Source organism: Schistocerca piceifrons, chromosome X (genome assembly GCF_021461385.2).
Source record: "Schistocerca piceifrons isolate TAMUIC-IGC-003096 chromosome X, iqSchPice1.1, whole genome shotgun sequence".
Taxonomy (NCBI): domain Eukaryota; kingdom Metazoa; phylum Arthropoda; class Insecta; order Orthoptera; family Acrididae; genus Schistocerca; species Schistocerca piceifrons.
Window position 1 is genome coordinate 633,868,975 of NC_060149.1, and position 19,787 is coordinate 633,888,761.

Here is a 19,787-nt window from a genome sequence, read left to right on the forward strand (position 1 = left end):
CTCCAGTTAAGAAACTAATGTTCATAGGCACAGTAAGTGTGACTTCTATTACCTCTCGCTTCACTGTAATACTTAATCATACCACTGGGCTTAAACAATTCACAATCCATGTTTAATCTGTACCTTTACATGTAAACAACAAATGATAAAGCACACAGAGGGCTAAACAGCAGAAAAATAACTGCCAGCTGCATACTGTGTATTGTGTACCATGACAAAAGCATCACACTGATTAATGATGGAGTAAAAACAGTATGTTCCTTCACCAAAAACGATCCTCAGTTTGTGGCCAATTGTCCCTCAAAATTTGTTAGGACCATCATGAAACTCCTTGTAGATTGGCTGCACAATGTAACTGCATGTTACCCCACAATGATTACACTACGTGAAAATATTCAGATGTCTTGGTGTTTCATGTATTTAAAAATGATACCTTATTAGGAATCATCTAGTCAAGTGTAGACCTGGAAGTCTTTACCTACTACAACAGAGAGCACACACTATTTGACTTAGGACTCACCTCTCAGCTTCTGGTAGAACTACAACCTGGACTGTGTGTTCTTTCATAATTTATGACTGCCTGTTTCACCAAAGGTACTATCTGTTTCCGTGAAGCATCTTTATTCAGCTGCCGAAAAAGTACTACCTTTCCACTGTCAGAAAAATTTTTTATGGGTTGAAGCTGAAGATTGGGAGTCTTAGATTTTGTCAGGCTATCTGTCAGCTGATAAAAAATTTAGGAAACAAAACAAATTAGCTTATAAAACATTATTTGACCTACCATCATTAATATACTCAACACAAAAGTTGACATGCATCATCATAAACATGAAAATACTATACCATATGTGATGGTTGGACCATCACAATAATCTGATAACTACAATTTGCATTATGTAAATAAACATTAATTTTGGAAACAAAGTCCTCTACCACACCAAATGAAAATGAAAGCCACTTGCCCTGTGGAGTAGCTTCGCTTATTCAAGGGGAACAAGAAACATTCCTCCTGCAAGTTCATAACTCACTAGAGAAACTTGATCAATGCAAAAATCACTCATTTTCTGGGCAAACAGCTAGAATGCCTCCTAAACATTTCACACTAAAATCACTGTCTGTGTTCTTTGTAGGAGCAAAGTTGGCTGTTATTTCAGGGAATATAGAACTCCTGTCACCATCAAGATCTACACAAGCAGAATAAGAATAATCAAAATGCAAATTGTTATCAGACACCACCACAAATACAAAATTACCAATGTTGTTCAACATAGTATACAGATCCTATCACAAGCTGTCACTTAGGTGGAAGTTCTAATTATGGAAGTCAAAGGCCATTAAACAAGTGCACACACAATCCACAAGGTGCTGATTTCAGCATCAAGCTACCTGCTAAAATATCACACAAAATAGTAACTGATGATATCACACAATATAATAACTGATGATATCACACAGGAACACAAAATCATAAGATTGACGCAGCACTGCAAGAATGGGCCAAAGAAAATCACACAAGCGTCCTACATAACCCAAAACTACTACCATCATTCAAATGAAACAGACGGATCCTAATTTGATATTCATACACTTCAATGTATGAATGATATGTTTTACAAACTTCTGCTTTTTCTCCACCTCCAGTGACATAAGACGAAGTGCCAGTACAAATGCCACATCTTTCTTAACAGAAAGATACAGACTGAACCAAGGTGAAAGTCTGTGCTGAATGCCTGTGACCAGATTATTGGCCTAAATGCACAACAGCACTAGGAGAAAGAGGTTGGCGGGATCATCGCATCAACCACCTTTAAATTCTGGGAAAGATCCCTGGTACTCATTTGAATGTAGCTTGAGTGGACCTAGAGCCATCCTGGATGGACTTGAACGAGGAAAAATCCCTGCTCCTGTCTGGGACTGAACCCAGGACCTCCAGGGCCAGTGTCTATGCTATTTCCTCTAGACTACCACAGCCAGTGACAGAACCAAAATATTATGACATTTTGATGTATGAGCTGAAAATAACATAGAAATCTGTTTCCGGGGCAATGTATGAAAACAATGGAAATTCCTGAATGAAGCAATATGTAAAACAAGGGAAATGCAACCACTCAAATTAAGCAAATCCATACATGGGGCACAAACACACACTCCTGTGGCCATGGCAAGACTATTCAGTTTACCAACTTTTGAGCACTAGCTCTTTTTCTAACTAAAGTACACACATTCCTACATATTACCAAGACACCCAAATGTACACACCCATTGCCACAACAAGACTATTTGGACTTGCCATGGCTACAGGAGAGTGAGTGTGCATGTGTGTGTGTGTGTGTGAGAGAGAGAGAGAGAGAGAGAGAGAGAGAGAGAGAGAGAGAGCTAGTGTTTGAAAGGTAGTGTTAATGCTGGTTTCTGTTGCGTACCTCTGTGCTGCATGCATCAATCCACTGTAGGTGAGTGGTTGCTTTTTCCCTTAATTTATCTATATATCCTGAGGAAGTATTACATGCACATAAAATAAAAAATAAGATTTAAGAACATGGATTGAAAAGCAATAATCTTAACTCCAATTATTTCCAAGTAACTTTACCAATAATGTCTTAATTCTGTAAGATGACCTACTGATTATCTTCACACACTTAATGTTTTCTCCAATGGCACTAATGTTTCCTTCTGAAGTTCTGAAGCATCAGTTTAGTGTCTGCTAAGATATATCAGTCATCTATTTCTGCAGGTCATTGTCACCTGTCTTTCTCTATTGTAACTCCAGTAAAGTCTTGTGGAAGCTCATTCTACAACAGGTACCTTTTACAAACAACTACAGGCAAAACAGACTGTGTAAAAAAAACCACTGCCCCAAAGTATTAATAAAACCACTTGTCTAATAATAGTACAACCCAAATCAATAGTCAATAAAAGTACTGTTTACAATAATAATGTACAGAAAGTTCTGGTGGAGAATAACTAATTATTTAGGAACAAACGAGATGACTCACCTAAAGGCAGAAGTGCTGCATCGTCAACAAAAGGTGTAGAGCTTTACTATGCTAGCTTCCTTTCTCAAGCTGTAGGAGAAACACGTGCATGCACGCGCACACACACACACACACACACACACACACACACACACACACACACACACACACACACACACGCCTGTTTCCATACATTGTGCTCATTCAACTGCCTACTCTTTCCTGGCCCATGGTGAATGTACATGAGTTAGGTGGGGTTGCAGTGTGGGGTGGGGGTGGGGTGAAGAATGGAGAGATGCGAGAGGCAGCGAGGGATTGGGGGGAAGCGTCTAGTTGCTCGTGGGAGAGTGGAGATTCATCCATGAGTTAGCTAGGAGTGCAGGTAGTGGCGGCATATGGCAGACGACCGAGCACCCAATTTCACAGACTAGGGCAGGGGGGGTAATGGGAAAGGGGTGTTGTGACACACACACACACACACACACACACACACACACACACACACACACACACACAAAATTTGGTGGGGAGGTGGGGAGACAGCTAGTTACCTTAGGTTTAGGCCAGGGAGGTTACAGGAGCAAAGGATGTGTTGTAAGGATAGCTCCCATCTATGCAGCTCAGAAAAGCTGGTGGTGCTGGGGAGGGTCCAGATGGCACGGGTTGTGAAGCAGCCATTGAAATTTCACTTCTTGTGCTTTGCTGCATGTTATGCAACTGAGTGGTCCACCTTGTTTTTGGCAACAGTTTGACATTGGCCGTTCATTCTGGTTGACAGCTGGTTGGTTGTCAGACCAATGTAAAACACTGTTCAGTCGTTGCAGCTGAGCTAGTATATAACATGGCTGCTTTCAGAGGTGGTCCGACCTCTGATGGGGTAGGATAAACCCGTGACTGGACTGGAGTAGGTGGATCGGGCAGGTCTTGCATCTGGATCTTCCACAAGGGTACGATCCCTGTGAAAGGGGATTGGGAGTGGGAGTGGCATTGTGATGGGCTAGGATGTTGAGATGTAACACCTCTTTGGGATGGGATGGAAGTAACTTGGGTAGGATGTTCCTCATTTCAGAGCATGATAGTCAATCAAAGCCCTGACGAAGGACGTGGTTCAGTCCTTCCAGTCCTGGATAGTATTGGATGACAAGGGGACACTTCTTTGTGGTTTGTTCTTCGGATGGATGTGAGGACCTACCCCAGCACACCTGAGAAAGCAGCTATGTTATATATCAGCTCCACTGCAACCACTGCACAGTGTTTTACATTGGTATGACAACCAACCAGCTGTCAACTGGAATGAACGTCAAATGTCAAACAGTTGCCAAAAACAAGGTGGACCACCCAGTCCACAACGCACAGATGGGAACTATCCTTACAGCACGTCCTTCACTCCTGTAATGTCCCTGGCCTAAACCTAAGCTCTCTGTCCCCCACCCCCCACCAACCACCAAATGGTGTGTGTGTGTGTGTGTGTGTGTGTGTGTGTGGAAGAGGGGGGGGGGGGGGATACAGACACACAATGCCCCTTTCCCATCACCCCACTCAATACATGTCAGCTAGTTGTGTGCTGCCATCTCATGTCCTAGTCTGTGAAATTTAGTGCTCAGCCGTCTGCCACATGTCCCCTCCACCTGCAACCCCCCCCCCCCCCCCCCCAGTTAGCTCACGGACTGCTCTATACTGTCCCACAAGTGACTAGGCACTTCGTCCCAACCCCTCCATGCCTCCCGCCTCTCTCCATCTCTCACCCCACCCTACACTGCACCCCAACCTCAACCCACTACACTCACCAGGGACCATGAGGCAGTCGAATAAGCACAATGGAGGGAGATAGGGGTGTGTGTGTGTGTGTGTGTGTGTGTGTGTGTGTGTGCTGTGTGTGTGTGTTTTTCTCCAACAGCTTGAGAAAGGAATCCCATTGCGAAAGCTAGCAAAGTAAAGCTCTGTACCTTTTGTGTATGTATCTGTTGATGATGCAGCCACTTTTGCCTTTAGGTGAGTCATCTCCTATATTCCTAAATTGTTTAGAATAAGAAAGAGATAGCTAAAATTCTATATTTGAAGTCATGAAATTCTGACACTATTTAACATACTGAGAGTATACCAAGGTTCGTCTACAGAAATATATTTATTTGCAGAAAATTTCTTTACCATTTCCATTATGAAGCATATTCTGTGTGTCTTGTGTAAAAAAAACTAGAGGTTTCATTCAGACTTGCATATAGCCAGCTGGTGACAAATAATACCACTGTTTCAGCATTATTTTAATGTCAATAGCTACTTTTTTTGGAACGCCACAATTATGCTATCTCCTCAACAGTTGCTTTTTGGGCATATAGCCAAAACAACTGAATAGTTAAAGAATTCTATTTCCACTTTCCTGTAAATTTTGTCCTCTGTAGTTTTCACTATAATGATTTGCTGTTTCCTTCCACGAAAAGCAATTTCATATAATGCACTTCCCTTTTTTTAACCAATTTTAGTTGCTATCATTTACTCTCAGATGAAACTGTCAAAAAATTTACAAGACGGATATTACAAGACCTCTACACACAAAGCCTCATTTTCACAGCTGGAAACTAAAAAGTTTCAACAGCATGTTATAATATTGTGAAACAATTGTACACGTAAATTTGGAGAATTAAGACTCTATTAACAGAAGTAACAGTACCCTACACACTTCCCTTCATGCCCACACGTAACTACTCTGTCATCACTGAAAAACCAAACAATTTTGAACAACAACAACATTGAATATTTATATTTTGTTCAACTCAGTACCTGAATAAGTAAATAAGCAACATCTCTAAAGTACCTTAGCACCTGAAATTACATCCATACTTTGCATATCACTGTCAAGTGCCCACAGAGGGTACAAGTGGAGGCTTGTACACTGGTGTGCAAAACTTAGAAAATGAAAGTAACTTTCACATGATGTGTCACTGCCAAGTAACATAGCTCACTGAAACTTGGACCATACACAGAAACAACTGCTAGAGCATACCACACATAGTAACTGAAATAAATATGCAATGTTCCTGGGTGCATTACACATTCCCATCTCTTGCCATATGAGGGTACCTACAGCATTGCTGAACATGGCTTTTTTGGTGGTTGAGGTGTTGTGGTGTGGGAAGGCATAATATTGCAGCGGCATATTGACCTCTGAATCTCTGAACATGGTACACTAACCAATCAATGTTGTTTATAACAGGATGTGTACACGGACGAGGAAAAAAAATTTCTGAACTTTTCCCAGATTTCCCGGTTAAAAATACATTTTCTCTTGGGTGAAAATACACTTTTTCTGTGTTAACTGACAGTCTACTTTCCCTCAGAACTGTAAAAGTTATCAGTCCTTTGCATGGCTACAGTTTTTATACATCGGCGTACAACTTCTCAGCACTTTAGAAAATGAAAGTAGGGAGGGGGGGGGGTGGGGGGGGGGGGGGGGGGGGGGGGGGAATTTTTGGAAAGATCTTTGATCTGCAGCAACATGTACGCTGCATATTTTCGCATTACGAAAGTATAAATGCGAATTCCACCAAACACTGCGTGTTACTTTCCGAGGCATTGAAATTGAGATTGTGTTGCACTTTTGTAAACCAATTACAGCTCATGTCACATTATCTTGCCAGCCGATGACGGCGGATATTCACAGTATAGGACACGTGATGTAGTCAGCCAATAGCAACATCACTGTTACGTAGTGCAAACACACAAATAGGAAAAGTTAATGGTTTAAATTAATATACATATTTTTGCTACAAAGAAAGCAACTCGTTCACATGTAATATTGATCTCCAAGATATGTGAGGATGTAGAACCACTGGCTCACCCCCCAATAATATTACTACCATACCACAGCGAGAACAACTGTGTATTTGCCTCATCAGTTCTCTGTAGTAGGCGCTCCATGTTTCACGCATTGCGTATATGCTGCGAGAATTAAAGTATTCATAGTAAGTGATGGAAGTGCAAGTGATTATAAATCACTTTTGAATGCATTATGGGAACAGCAGTGATCAATGTCTTGTAAATAATTACTATTAAAAACAGTCTTGATCACGATTTATTTTATAAGGTGACCGGTTTCGACCACTACTGTGGTCATCTTCAGACCATTGAGTGGAAACCCCTTTCTGTTGGAGATTCTCCAACAGAAAGGGGTTTCCACTCAATGGTCTGAAGATGACCACAGTAGTGGTCGAAACCGGTCACCTTATAAAATAAATCGTGATCAAGACTGTTTTTAATAGTAATGATTATAAATCGTTGTAATTACCATGCCCGCTCTCCACTACCTACAGATTAATAAGCTGCAAGAGAAGCTAAGCTTTTACATATAATGTTGATCTTTTTTGCGTGTGTTACACTTTAAGATACATCACACAAACATGCCAGTAAAATGTTTAATAACGACATAAATCTCTGATCTTCTGGGCTCGAAATTCTTCTAAATGGCTCACCCTCAAAGACTCGATTTTAAATGAGTCAAACACACTGTGATTTATGAAATTCATCGTACATAGTTCATCTTGCATAAAAGGAAAATGACTTTGAAAGTAAAGCCTAGTTTACACGACAACTCAAGGCTGCAGGCAACTGTGCTACCAGCCACTGTACATGCGTGTTTTGCCCAACTCGGTGAAACTAAACACTTTCGGCATGTTCCAACTTTAGTGACAATAGTTGCAAGCGTTTTGAGGTTGTGTGTGTTCATAGTGTGTGGACAAACTGAAATATGAAGTGTGGAATGGAGAATAACATTTTCTTTTTGAATATCTATGCTTTGCATAGGTGTTTGTGGGATTTCAGTGATGTGGATTACAAAAATAAGCAACATACTGCTGCTCCCGAGACTGTCATGTGCAGAGCAGATATACAACTGAATTAAGAAAAATGCAACAAAGTACAATTCTGGCTGTGGGAATGCTCTAGTCTACAAGACTAAAATCCCATCATTTGAGCTGGCCGACACTTTTTTAAGGAATATTGCTGATGGGAGGGAAGGGTACACAAATCAAGAAGTTGAATTCTTTATTCAATATTCATATATTTAAAATATCGTAGCAGTATTCCTCATTCATGTACGTTTGAATGTTGAAGTATTGCCACTGTACAGATTATCTTCATGACAGTAGTTTGCAAACCATTCTCTTCTTAATGCAGCCTGCTTCGAATAATTATTGCTGTTAATATTAATAATTATTAGTGTTAATGTTAGTAAGTATTGGTGTTAATAATTATTGATGTTGGTGTTAATAATTATTGATGTTAATGTTATTAATTATTGGTGTTAATGTTATTAATTATTGGTGTTAATGAAAAAGCGTCATCACCAACTAAAACTGCACCTTCTTAGTGTGCCAAATGTTCTCAATTGTAATGCACACAATGTGATATGTAATTTCAGTTCTGGCAACAGAGCTTCATGCATCACAGTATATTTTCCTTATCGCATAATTAACTCTATTTAGAAGAAACATGAACAGTTCTGGTGACATTCTAAGATTATTAAAGGAACTTCTTGGGTCTTCCATTATAAATTATTTTAGCAAGGTTGCTGAGCAACCGAGCTGCCATCTTTTCTTCATCCAGTCATGAATCAAAATACGTTTCTTATTTCTTTCTTATGCAGCGATTCCACGCAACAAGCTTTAACTCCATCACAACTCATGCGACATGTAGCTGCCGAAACTTTTATTTCAGACACGACTCAGGAACTCACAAAATGATGAAACTGAAGTGTATGCTGGCTTTGCCATGTCTACAGTCACATATGAAACCATTTGCATGCAACTCATTCCATACAACAAGTGGCGCAACCCAAAGTCGTTGTGTAAACTACGCTTAATGCTTTTCAAACCACCATTCGCAATATTTTCCCACGACCTGTTAGAAATAGGTTCATTTCAGTAGTTGCCCGAGTGTCAGATAACAGGTGTCACCACGCTTGCGCAGCTACAATGATGTAAGAAAGCCTGTATGTTCACATGTGTAAAACATTAAAAGATCTTACATTATGTCATAATAGAAACAAGACATCAGAGAAACTTCCTGGCAGATTAAAACTGTGCGCCCGACCGAGACTCGAACTCGGGACCTTTGCCTTTCGCGGGTAAGTGCTCCACCAGCAGGAGAGCTTCTGTAAAGTTTGGAAGGTAGGAGACGAGATACTGGCAGAAGTAAAGCTGTGAGTACCGGGCGTGAGTCGTGCTTCGGTAGCTCAGATGGTTGAGCACTTGCCCGCGAAAAGCAAAGGTCCCGAGTTCGAGTCTCGGTCGGGCACACAGTTTTAATCTGCCAGGAAGTTTCATATCAGCGCACACTCCGCTGCAGAGTGAAAATCTCATTCTGGAAGACATCAGAGGGTACTCCAAGAGCATCAGAATTTCGTGAACCATACTAAAATGCATAATTCGGCTTCTATAGCACATTCGTGTGTCCAGATTCTCAATGAAGTAAGCCTCAATCTCATATTAAGCTTTTCAGTGTGGTTATCGGTTGTGAATTTTCTTGGAGTACCAGTACGGTATTATCTCATGTTTGGTTCTATATTATGGCATAATGCTATATGTTCTGAAAGATGAAAATGTGCACTTGAAATGCAATGAACAGTAGAAACTAGCCAATAGCGAAGAATTAAACACTTCATTTCAAATAAATTGACTGCCTCGGCAGAGAAGATCAATAAAAGCCAAACGTCTTTTGCAAGCCAACAAAAACAACTTCAATGTTCTACAAGGTGATTAATGCTTGACTGTCAGAAGGTGGAAATAAAATAAGATCGGAAACTAATAACATTTTAGCTCTCTGTAATTATGTGGATGTATTTTAATTCACTTGATAGCTCCTGGCCACAGACATTCATTTTGTTTTAATTTGACGTGACAGCAGTAAATGAAGAGGAAACAGCAAAATCACTAAGTGTAAACACGGGTCACATGGAGACTACGCACCTCCTAACTACAGCTCAGACTGCTCTGCATATCTGGCCTGGATCTATGATATTTCCGACCCCCCCCCCCTCCCCCAAGTGTTTGAGATAGGACGACAGAAATTTAAAAAATCGACTTTTAAAAAAATGTTCAATTTGTAGCACACATCATCCTGAAGATGTCTGATACATAAAACTTATATGTTCGAGGAAATGTAAAACATGTAATTTGGACTTAAGTCTGCCAAAGACAGTGCCACGCCTCTTCATACAGCATTCTTCTATCGCACGTGTATTTCACTGTGTGGAATTCAAATCTGTATATATTGTAACGGATGCAATCAAACTATATTCACGACAGTGGAAATTAAAATGTCCTGTGGTGGCTCTCCTGCTCACAGTTGGCAGTCAGCCAATTTCACATCCTGCCCCCCCCCCCCTCCTTCTCTCTCATTAATACTGGATGGGATCATTTGTAACCGGGAGGATAGGAACTATCCAGAAAATTTGCACTCTTTATTGCCTATTAACTAATAATTTGCTTTTTGTGTGACATAAAATTAAATATAGGAAACATAAAGACAAGAGACAAGCAAGACAGTACACATTTCTTCAATTCTTAGGTCTTAGCATTTTTTTCTCTCTTATCTTGCTACAGCTTTACATGGTGTGCTTTCCTTTCTGCAAAGGGATCTATTACTTCATCAAAGTACGTTAAATGTTTTGCTACATGAAAAATTGGAATGTCATTGTCTAATACTGAAAAAGATATTACTCGCATGCGACTCAACTGCGCATGAGCATGAGCCCACTCGCAACTGCTCAAATGGATCCTTCTATGGCTATACTTCATTTAGTATTAATGGCAATGTTTTTATCATCTGCAAACAAAACAAACTTAGCATCTGGTAATGTTACTAACGAAAGGTCATTGGTATACACATGAAAATGTAAGGGCCCTAATACATGGAACCTTGGGGCACACCACATGTTATTGGTTCCCAGCTAGATGGTACCTGATAGCTTAATACATGTCTCTTTCCTCTGACACCCTTTATTTTCTGTTGGAGATATACGATTTCAACCGTCCTGCACTATTTCCTGTTACACTGTAATGTTCTAATTTGCTGAAGTCCAGATTCTCTTCAAAATGGTTGAAAATTCGATTTTTATTGCATTTTTTAAAGGTATATACACTATGAGATCAAAAGTGTCTGGACACCACTAAAAACATATGTTTTTCGTATTAGGTGCATTGTGCTGCCACCTACTGCCAGGTACTCCATATCATATGTCTGTACATGAGATTTCCACACTCCTAAACATCCTTAGGTCCACTGTTTCTGATGTGATAGTGAAGTGGAAACGTTAAGGGACACATCACAGCACAAAAGCATACAGGCCGACCTCATCTGTTGACTGACAAGAGAACACCGACAGTTGAAGAAGGTCGTAATGTGTAATAGGCAGACATCTATCCAGACCATCACACAGGAATTCCAAACTGCATCAGGATCCACTGCAAGTACTATGACAGTTAGGCGGGAGGTAAGAAAACAAGGATTTCATGGTTGAGCGGCTGCTCATAAGCCACACATCACACCGATAAATGCCCAACGATGCATCGCTTGGTGTAAGAAGCGTAAACATTGGATGATTGAACAGTGGAAAAATATTGTGTGGACTGACGATTCACGGTACACAATGTGGCGATCCAATGGCAGGGTGTGGGTATGGCGAATGCCCAGTGAACGTCATCTCCCAGTGTTTGTAGTGCCAACAGTAAAATTTGGAGCTCGTGGTGTAATGGTGTGGTCATGTTTTTTGTGGAGGGGGCTTGCACCCTTTGTTGCTTTGTGTGGCACTATCACAGCACAGGCCTACATTGATGTTTTAAGCACCTTCTTGCTTCCCACTGTTGAAGAGTAATTCGGGGATGGCAACTGCATCTTTCAACGCAATCGAGCACCTGTTTATAATGCACGGCCTGTGGCAGAGTGGTTACACGACAATAACATCCCTGTAATGGATTGGCCTGCAGAGTCCTGACCTGAATCCTAGAACACCTTTGGGATGTTTCGGAATGCCGACTTCATGCCAAGCCTCACCAACTGACATCGATACCTCTCTCAGTGCAGGACTCCATGAAGAATAGGCTGCCATTCCCCCAGAAACCTTCCAACACCTGATTGAATGGATGCCTGTGAGAGTGGAAGCGGTCATCAAGGCTAAGGGAGGGCTAACACTATATTGAATTCCAGCATTTCCGATGGAGGGCACCACGAAATTGTAAGTCATTTTCAGCCAGGTGTCTGGATACTTTTGATCATATAGTGTGTGTCTAGAATATTAGGAGGACAGAGTTTTTGAATATGTGCATTACAAAAATTTTTGCAGCCCATTGTTTGAAGTAGTGTCACAGTCGCTGTAGGATGCTCTCAGCAGGAGACACCTGGATCAGGTAGAAAACTTGTTGTGCCATAATGCACATTCACAGAACGATTTACACTGCAGTATGCATGCAAACATATTCAACAAAAAAGCTGACATATAACGTGAGCAGGTTGCCACCCGCAGCATATCCAGCTCAGCCTTTCTTGCCAAGAAGAACTAGGGACTTGCTCTCCAGGAACAGTTAAGAGTTAGAGGAAGGGTTGATCTATGGTTCTGGAAATGCAGACTAAACATAAGTAATGAAAACACTTATTTTTGTCAAATTGGTCAAAACATAATGTTTGGTCTGCCATATTGGATTAGCTGTTTTGAATCTTGAAAATCTAAGTTCATATTAATGTTCAGTGACATCAAAAATATATAACAACATGTTGTTTTTATGCAAATTGAACTAATAATACGTATAAAAGTATTCCCTAAACCATAAACAGGTTTTGCTTGAGAAATGATTTTTCAATATTGCATGCAGTATAAAATAAAAATGGTTCAACCTATTGACTTCTACCTTTAACCCCAAAAAATAAACAGTTTTCTTGGGAGCAGATACCTACAATGTATGAAATTTTTTAATATTAACTATATTTTGTAAAACTATAAATAGTGAAAAACACACAAAAATCAAACTCAAAGTTAGCACCATATCATTAAATTTAAGGTTATTTCATTGTGTTCAGGTATAAGCTCCCATAAATTTAATACAGTATCAACTGATGTTATTCATTTTTTATTTCAGATAACTTCTGAGGAGGTGCACTGCACGCAGTCTGTGTACTTCAAACTTGCAGGCCCTTGATCAAATCATAGCTACAGGCACACCATTTGCTTTTAAATTGAAAATCTAAAATGAAAGTTCAAAGTATGCTCAATCATAATCCCCAAATAGATCCTTTGTATGCCTTTTCATAGTCTCAAAAAATTTCCAAACTTTGCCTGTTTTTTGCTCATTTGAATGAGAATCTGGCCTTAAAAGGATATGGTGATTTACCCAGTCAAATGCCTTTGACAGATCGTAAAATATACCAGTAACCTGTAATTTATTGTCTAATGAATTAAGTACATTCTCACTGTACATGTAGATAGCCTTCTCAATATCAGAATCCTTTAGAAATTTAAACTGTGACTTGGATAATATTTTATTTGTGATCAAATGGCTAAGATGATGACTGTATGTTATCTTTCCTACACTTTTTGAGAATGCAGGTAAAAGTGAAACTGGGTGAAGGTTTGATGGTATTTCTTTATCTCCTTTCTTATAAAAGGCTTAACTTCAGCATACTTCCTTCAACCATTTAGGAAATGTTCTACGGAAAAATGGTCTACTGATAAAAGATTGGTTACACAAAACAACTTAAAATGTCACAAAGAGGCACACTGTTTAATCAACTTCATTGATATTTTATCATAGCCACTAGAATTTTTTTATTTCAAGGCTTTTATGGTGGACATTACTTCTACCACCTTCAATATTTTGCTGTGTGTTCTGTAATGATAAAATATAGCATTTACATCAGAGCTATTTCTGACATATGTAGTTTCCTTTTTGTCGTATAGGATACCTTTATTCCTTGAGTAATTTTTTTAGACTGATCTAATCTGCATTAGTTCTGCAGTTTTCAAAGATGTTAAGGACATTATAAGAAAAGTGTTGCCTTTCTCATTCATGCTATGAGCATTGTACGCACCATTCCAATTCATGTCCTTGAGGAGTTTCCTAAAACAATCAATTTTTGGCTTACTGACTACCCTCTTGAAGATTTTATACCCTGATCACTATTTATTTTTAGCGAAAGGACCTGCTTGTCATGGTCTAAGAGGCTACTTATTATTGGTTTTATAATATAACTTTGTTCATTACACATTTCTATAAAGATATTATCAATGGCCATCTTTGAGTCCTTAGCTATTCTAATTGGAAAGCTAACAGTATGAATTAAGTTGAATGATAATGCTACAACTGCACTAAATTCTTTCAGGAAGAGTTTTCAAGAAAATCTGCATTAAAATCATCAGCAGCCACTAATTATTTCTTTTTTATTGTTAAATATGCCAATACACCTTCAAAGTGATTTATGAACAGATTGAATTTACCTGCTGGTACTCAGTATACACTTACTATTAGGAATGATTTATTATGAAATTCTAGTTCTGTTACACATACTTCCATATGTTGCTCTATGCAAATTTTATGACTGTCTATGTTATTAAATTTATGACAATTCATGAGGAATGTGACAACTCCTCCATCTTCATTTCTGCCCTACAAAAAAGAGAAGCTAACCTAAATCCTGCAACACTTAACACATCTACACCAGTGGTCACATGATATTCAGAGAGGCTTATTATGTTAACTGAGTTGGATGACACTAATTCATCAATGCAGATAAGCAGTTAATTAATTTTACTACGTGGCCCTCAAATATTTTGATGCAGTAAAGGTAGTTGGTATTTCACACTGACTGAGATAAAACTGGGTGGAAATAAAATTTCTGCTGATCAGCAAAAAATTTTAACCAACTGCTGTGTTTGCTGACCCAATGTGCCAAAATTATGCTGTTGGGTCACTTTCTCAAACTAAAGGTTCATTTCACAGTCCTGTCCTGCCTTAGAACTTGACTTCTTTCTGTCCTAATTATCATTTAAAAAATTTCTGCTCTATACCTGTGATCACTGATATTTTCCCACTCATAGCAATGCTTCCCCCCTTTAACTTTCTGCTGTTAGCCCAGCCAGTTAACCCTTCTACATCTACATTGATACTCCGCAAGCCACCCAACGGTGTGTGGCGGAGGGCACTTTCCTGTTGAGATGTAGGTCATGCCAATACAGGATGGCACAGATATAAGTAGCCCACATAAGTGTAAAGGAAATGCAGTGAAATTACACAAACAAACAGCTGAAATGGACCTACCATTTATTTACAATGAAAAATGTAGAGAAAAATACATTTACAGAAGATATTGAAAGTGACATCCTGCAACATCAATATACTGCCATGCATGTCCAAGCATATTCGGATACATCCAGCATAAAGTTCGGATACTGATGGCAGCAACTTCACGGTGGATGTTGTCTTTCAGTTCCTGTATTCTGTGTGGATGTTTCATACACCTTCCTCATCAAGTGACTCCACAGGAAAAAAAAATCATACATTGTTAGACATGGCGAACGTGGTGACCAAAAATGTTTGCCGACAGTTCGTTCCTCAGTGAAGACATCGTGGACTCATTCCACGGATACCTTAGACATGTGGCGTGTTGCCCGTCTTGATGGAAGAAGCAGTATTATCTTTCACATTCAGTGAGTTGAACACAAAAGTCTCAAAACTTTCCATATATGTAACTATGGTGAGGTTAGTGTCAAAAAAATATCAGGCCAACGACACGCGTTCCTGTTACACCACACCAAATGCCAGTTTTTTTTTTTTTTTTTTTCCTTCATGGAGTGGTTGCTGACATACAGTGTTAGGGTTCTCCATTGTCCAGTACCTCGCATTCTGTGAATCAACGTGACTAGAAAGATGAAAGCATTCTTCATCATTCATGATGCAATGGGAAGGTTCGAACAAACCATCACTGGTGCTATTCAAAAGCCATGTTCAGTAATCTACATGTTTCTGACTGCTATTCTTCTGTAATTGCTGCACAATCATCACATGATATGGCTTCAAATTAACACTTTTCAATATCTGCTGGCAACTCCTCCTACTTACATACGCCTGTTGGGCCAATTTATATGTAGACTACTTTGGGCTCTGAATAATTCTTCGGCGAATAACTTCTGGTGTGCAAACTGAGGCAATTCTTTGTCGTTTTATATTTTGCAGAGATCCATAGATATGCTGACTTTTTACAGACTCTGCATTGCTATCTTTGCTGGTAGTTCTCTATCCAGATATTTGACCCCAAACATTTCCGAAGTTTCCTTAATCGAACCTGTTTTCACATATGCTTCCACAATTTCAATTCTTTCTTTAGTTGGGAAAGTCATCTGGCAGACTGCAAAGAGAAATGTCTACCTTCACTAATGAAATAAACTGAATGCTGACAGAAGAATGTTAACGATCATTATTGCATAAAACTGTCCAGCATTGTAGCTGTTTACCTTCTTTCAGAAGCCGGAATATTGCAGTCACATTCAAAGAGGACAACGGCTACCTTTTACTATTCCACCCTGTATAATCTCACCTACCAAGAGAAGCAACACCAACAAGTGACCTTCCACCTGACCCAAGCAGCTGTTCCAACTCCCAGTTAACTCTCCTGACAGAAGTATTCAAATGATGTATTGATGCTGATGCAATCTTTATTAGATCACATTAATACTCACTTTATACTGTACCCAGCATCTCTGCCAATACTGTTGCTGGCCCACCCACAATAACCACAGTATCTTTCTTGGTAAAGTCATTACAGAGGAAACCTAAATCCTATATCACCTGACATGGACCTACACTACATTTAAAAAATGCAAAGTACCCATTGTCGTCTCTTGTGACCTCACACCCTACCAAGAACCACGTCTAGCCTTTTGTAACATCCAGGGGATCATTGTGGATCACAATAACTTCAGTGCAATTATTGTCTTTGAATGAAAGTGTCATTTCTGTTAAAAATTTCATTGAATTATGTTACTTTGCCTGACACATCATGGGAGTTACTTTCATCCTTAAGTTTTGCACACCAGTGTGTTATATTTCTAGATTCCTCATCTAAAATGGATTCTTGAAACTTCGTTAAATAGGTTTTCGCAGTACAGTTATGTCTATCTTCAAGCATATGCCAGTTCAGGTTTTCTAGCATTTCCACGGAATTCTGTCATGAGTCAAACAAACCTGTGACTCTTCTTGCTGCAATTTTTTGTTTATATTCTGTTAGTCCTATCTGGTATGACTCTACACACTTGAGCAATATTCTAGTGGAGATTGCAAAAATGCTTTGTATGCAATCACTTTTGTAGACTAAGTCTTCTTTTCCAGTCTCTTACCAATGGATTGATGTTTGTCACCTGCTTTACCTAATACTGAACTCATGTGAACATTCCATTTCATATCCCCATACAGTGTTGGATCCAGACATTTGTATAAATTGACTGATTCCAACTGTGACTCCAAGTTACTTAGATATTACTTCATTTGAGAACTATCATCTGTAAAAAGTCAGAGTTTACTATTTAAGATTGCCAATCAAGTCATTAACATATAACATGAACAGTAAGTCTCGTAGGAGGAGGATACGACCAGTTGTAATACCTCATAATTTTTTTTTTCTTTTTTTTTTTCAGTAGAGTCTCGATAGTTTGAGTGTCCAATAATCCGAGCCTCTTTTTTAAAAAAAAGGTTGCAACAATCTAATTTTTTTTTTTTTTTTTTTTTTTTTACTGACATGATAAATAATGAAAACATCATTGCAAAAGATAGATAGGGAGAGTACAGCTCAGTGACAAAGCAGACAACAATGCAATCAACACCAACGATTAGCTCACTGCCCTGTTGCAAGAACATCTGTTGTCAGTCTGGCACGAAATACCCCGACTGCTGCTGGCTGCTACCGATCAAACCTGGGGAGTTCATACGTTGCTGTAGTTCCCAGTACCTGTAGTGTACAGTGTTGTGTCATTTTGTTTGTTGACTGTGTGTTCTGTTGTACACCTTACAAAGATGAGTGCTTTAACAAAAAAGAGGAAATTTGTGCCTTTGCATCTAAAATTAGAAGCACTAAGATGACTTGACAAAGCTGAAACAATAAAAAAAACTTGCTCTCGAATATGGTGTCGGTGAAGTTACTGCTGGTGACTGGCGAAGAAACAGACTTTAATTATTAGGAACAGTTTTTTTCACAGAAATGCTCACACGAATCTCTCAGTCGAAGAAGTATAAAGAAGTCAGACTTTGAAAAAACAAGTGAGGCATTGTTCATGTGGTTTACCCAACAGAGACAGAAGGGTGCTCCAGTCTTGCAAGAAAAAGCTTTGTTTTTCAGAAACCAGCTGCAGGAAGGAGATGACAATTTCGCCGCTAGTGTGGGCTCGCTCGACAAGTGGAAGAAGAGGTATGGAGTGCGTCAACTAGACATATGTGGAGAAAAACTCTCTGGTGATGCTCAGGCTGTTTCAAAAATTATCATCGAGTTTAAAAAAATCATAATTGACTAAAATTTGTCTAATGAACAAATATATAACTGTGACGAAACTGGGCTAAATTTTAAAATGTTACCAGCGAGAACACCTGCTTCTTGTGAAGAAAAAAGTGCTCCTGGGCACAAAAAAAGCAAAGAGTGGCTCACAGTTATGGCAGCTTCAAATACAACTGGAAACCACAAACTAAAACTAGTTGTGATTGGGAAGTCTGCCAAGCCAAGAGCATTCAAGAATGTATCCATCTCAGCTCTTCCAGTTGTCTATACACATCAGAATAATGCCTGGATGAATCAGGAAATCATCAAGAACTGATTTTTAACTCATTTGTACCTGACTGCAAGAATTTTTTAAAAGAAAGGGGACTGCCATGCAAAGCAATTTTGCTCATGGATAATGCGTCCTCACATCCAAGTGCAGGAGAACTGCAGTGCGACGGTATCCGTGCCTTGTTATTCCCACCAAACGTTACGTGACTCATTCAGCCCATGGATCAGGGCGTTCTGAAATGTCTAAAAAAAAAAAACACCAAAGTATCGACGGCGATTGCTACAGTCAATCCTGCATTCCGAAGACAACGAAAGCATTGTAGGAGCTTTGAAGAAAGTGACTTTGAAGGAGGTCGTGAACTGGATTAGCGAATCTTGGAGCGAAATAAAGTCAGACAATTTCTAAGTTATGGAGGAAAATTCTACAGGAAAGTATGCCAGACACAGAAACTGAAGATTTAGCAGATGGGGACGATCAACCATTGTGTAATTTAATCAGAAGATTGCCAGGGTGTGACGAGGCAGAAGAGGTGGAAGTAGGCGAGTGATTAAATTCGGATGAACAACTGGAAGTAACAAACTCTTCTATAATTGACATGGTTAACATTCTATCACAGTGTGAGAGTGACGAGGATGACGAGGCAGAGGCTGCACCGATGATGAGTCACACCGATTGCTACGCTGCTCTCGAGGCAGCCATATGCTACTTGGAACAACAGCCTGAGGTGACACCAATTGACCTACTGCTCCTGAGACGGTGGCGTGACATTGCCGCGAGGAAACGTTGCAGCTTCGCTAAACAAAAGACACTTCACTATTACCTGTCTAAATAAATAATTATTGTTATTCTGCCAATGCAGACGCATGTGTAAATACTTTATTAAAATAAAAGTTCATATTTTGACCTGTATTACTTACAATACCATAATATTTTTTTTTCCATTTAAATTTCAATAGTACGAATTTTCGATAGTTCGAGGTGGTTCCGGTCCCGTTCACCTCGAACTATCAAGACTCCACTGT

The 19,787-nt window shown here is 39.4% G+C and overlaps 1 protein-coding gene across 2 annotated transcripts in view; it reads right to left on the reverse strand.

Annotated features, from left to right (window-relative positions):
• LOC124723150 (exopolyphosphatase PRUNE1-like) overlaps positions 1 to 19,787 on the reverse strand; it is a 162,577-nt gene that overhangs the window by 30,125 nt on the left and 112,665 nt on the right. The window contains exon 6 of one of the 2 annotated variants that reach the window (XM_047248339.1): positions 521 to 724. The exons of the other annotated variant lie outside the window; for it this stretch is intronic. Coding sequence (XP_047104295.1) covers positions 524 to 724 — 201 coding nt within the window. The 3' untranslated portion in view covers positions 521 to 523. The remainder of the gene's footprint in view (positions 1 to 520; positions 725 to 19,787) is intronic. 2 annotated transcript variants of the gene reach the window in all.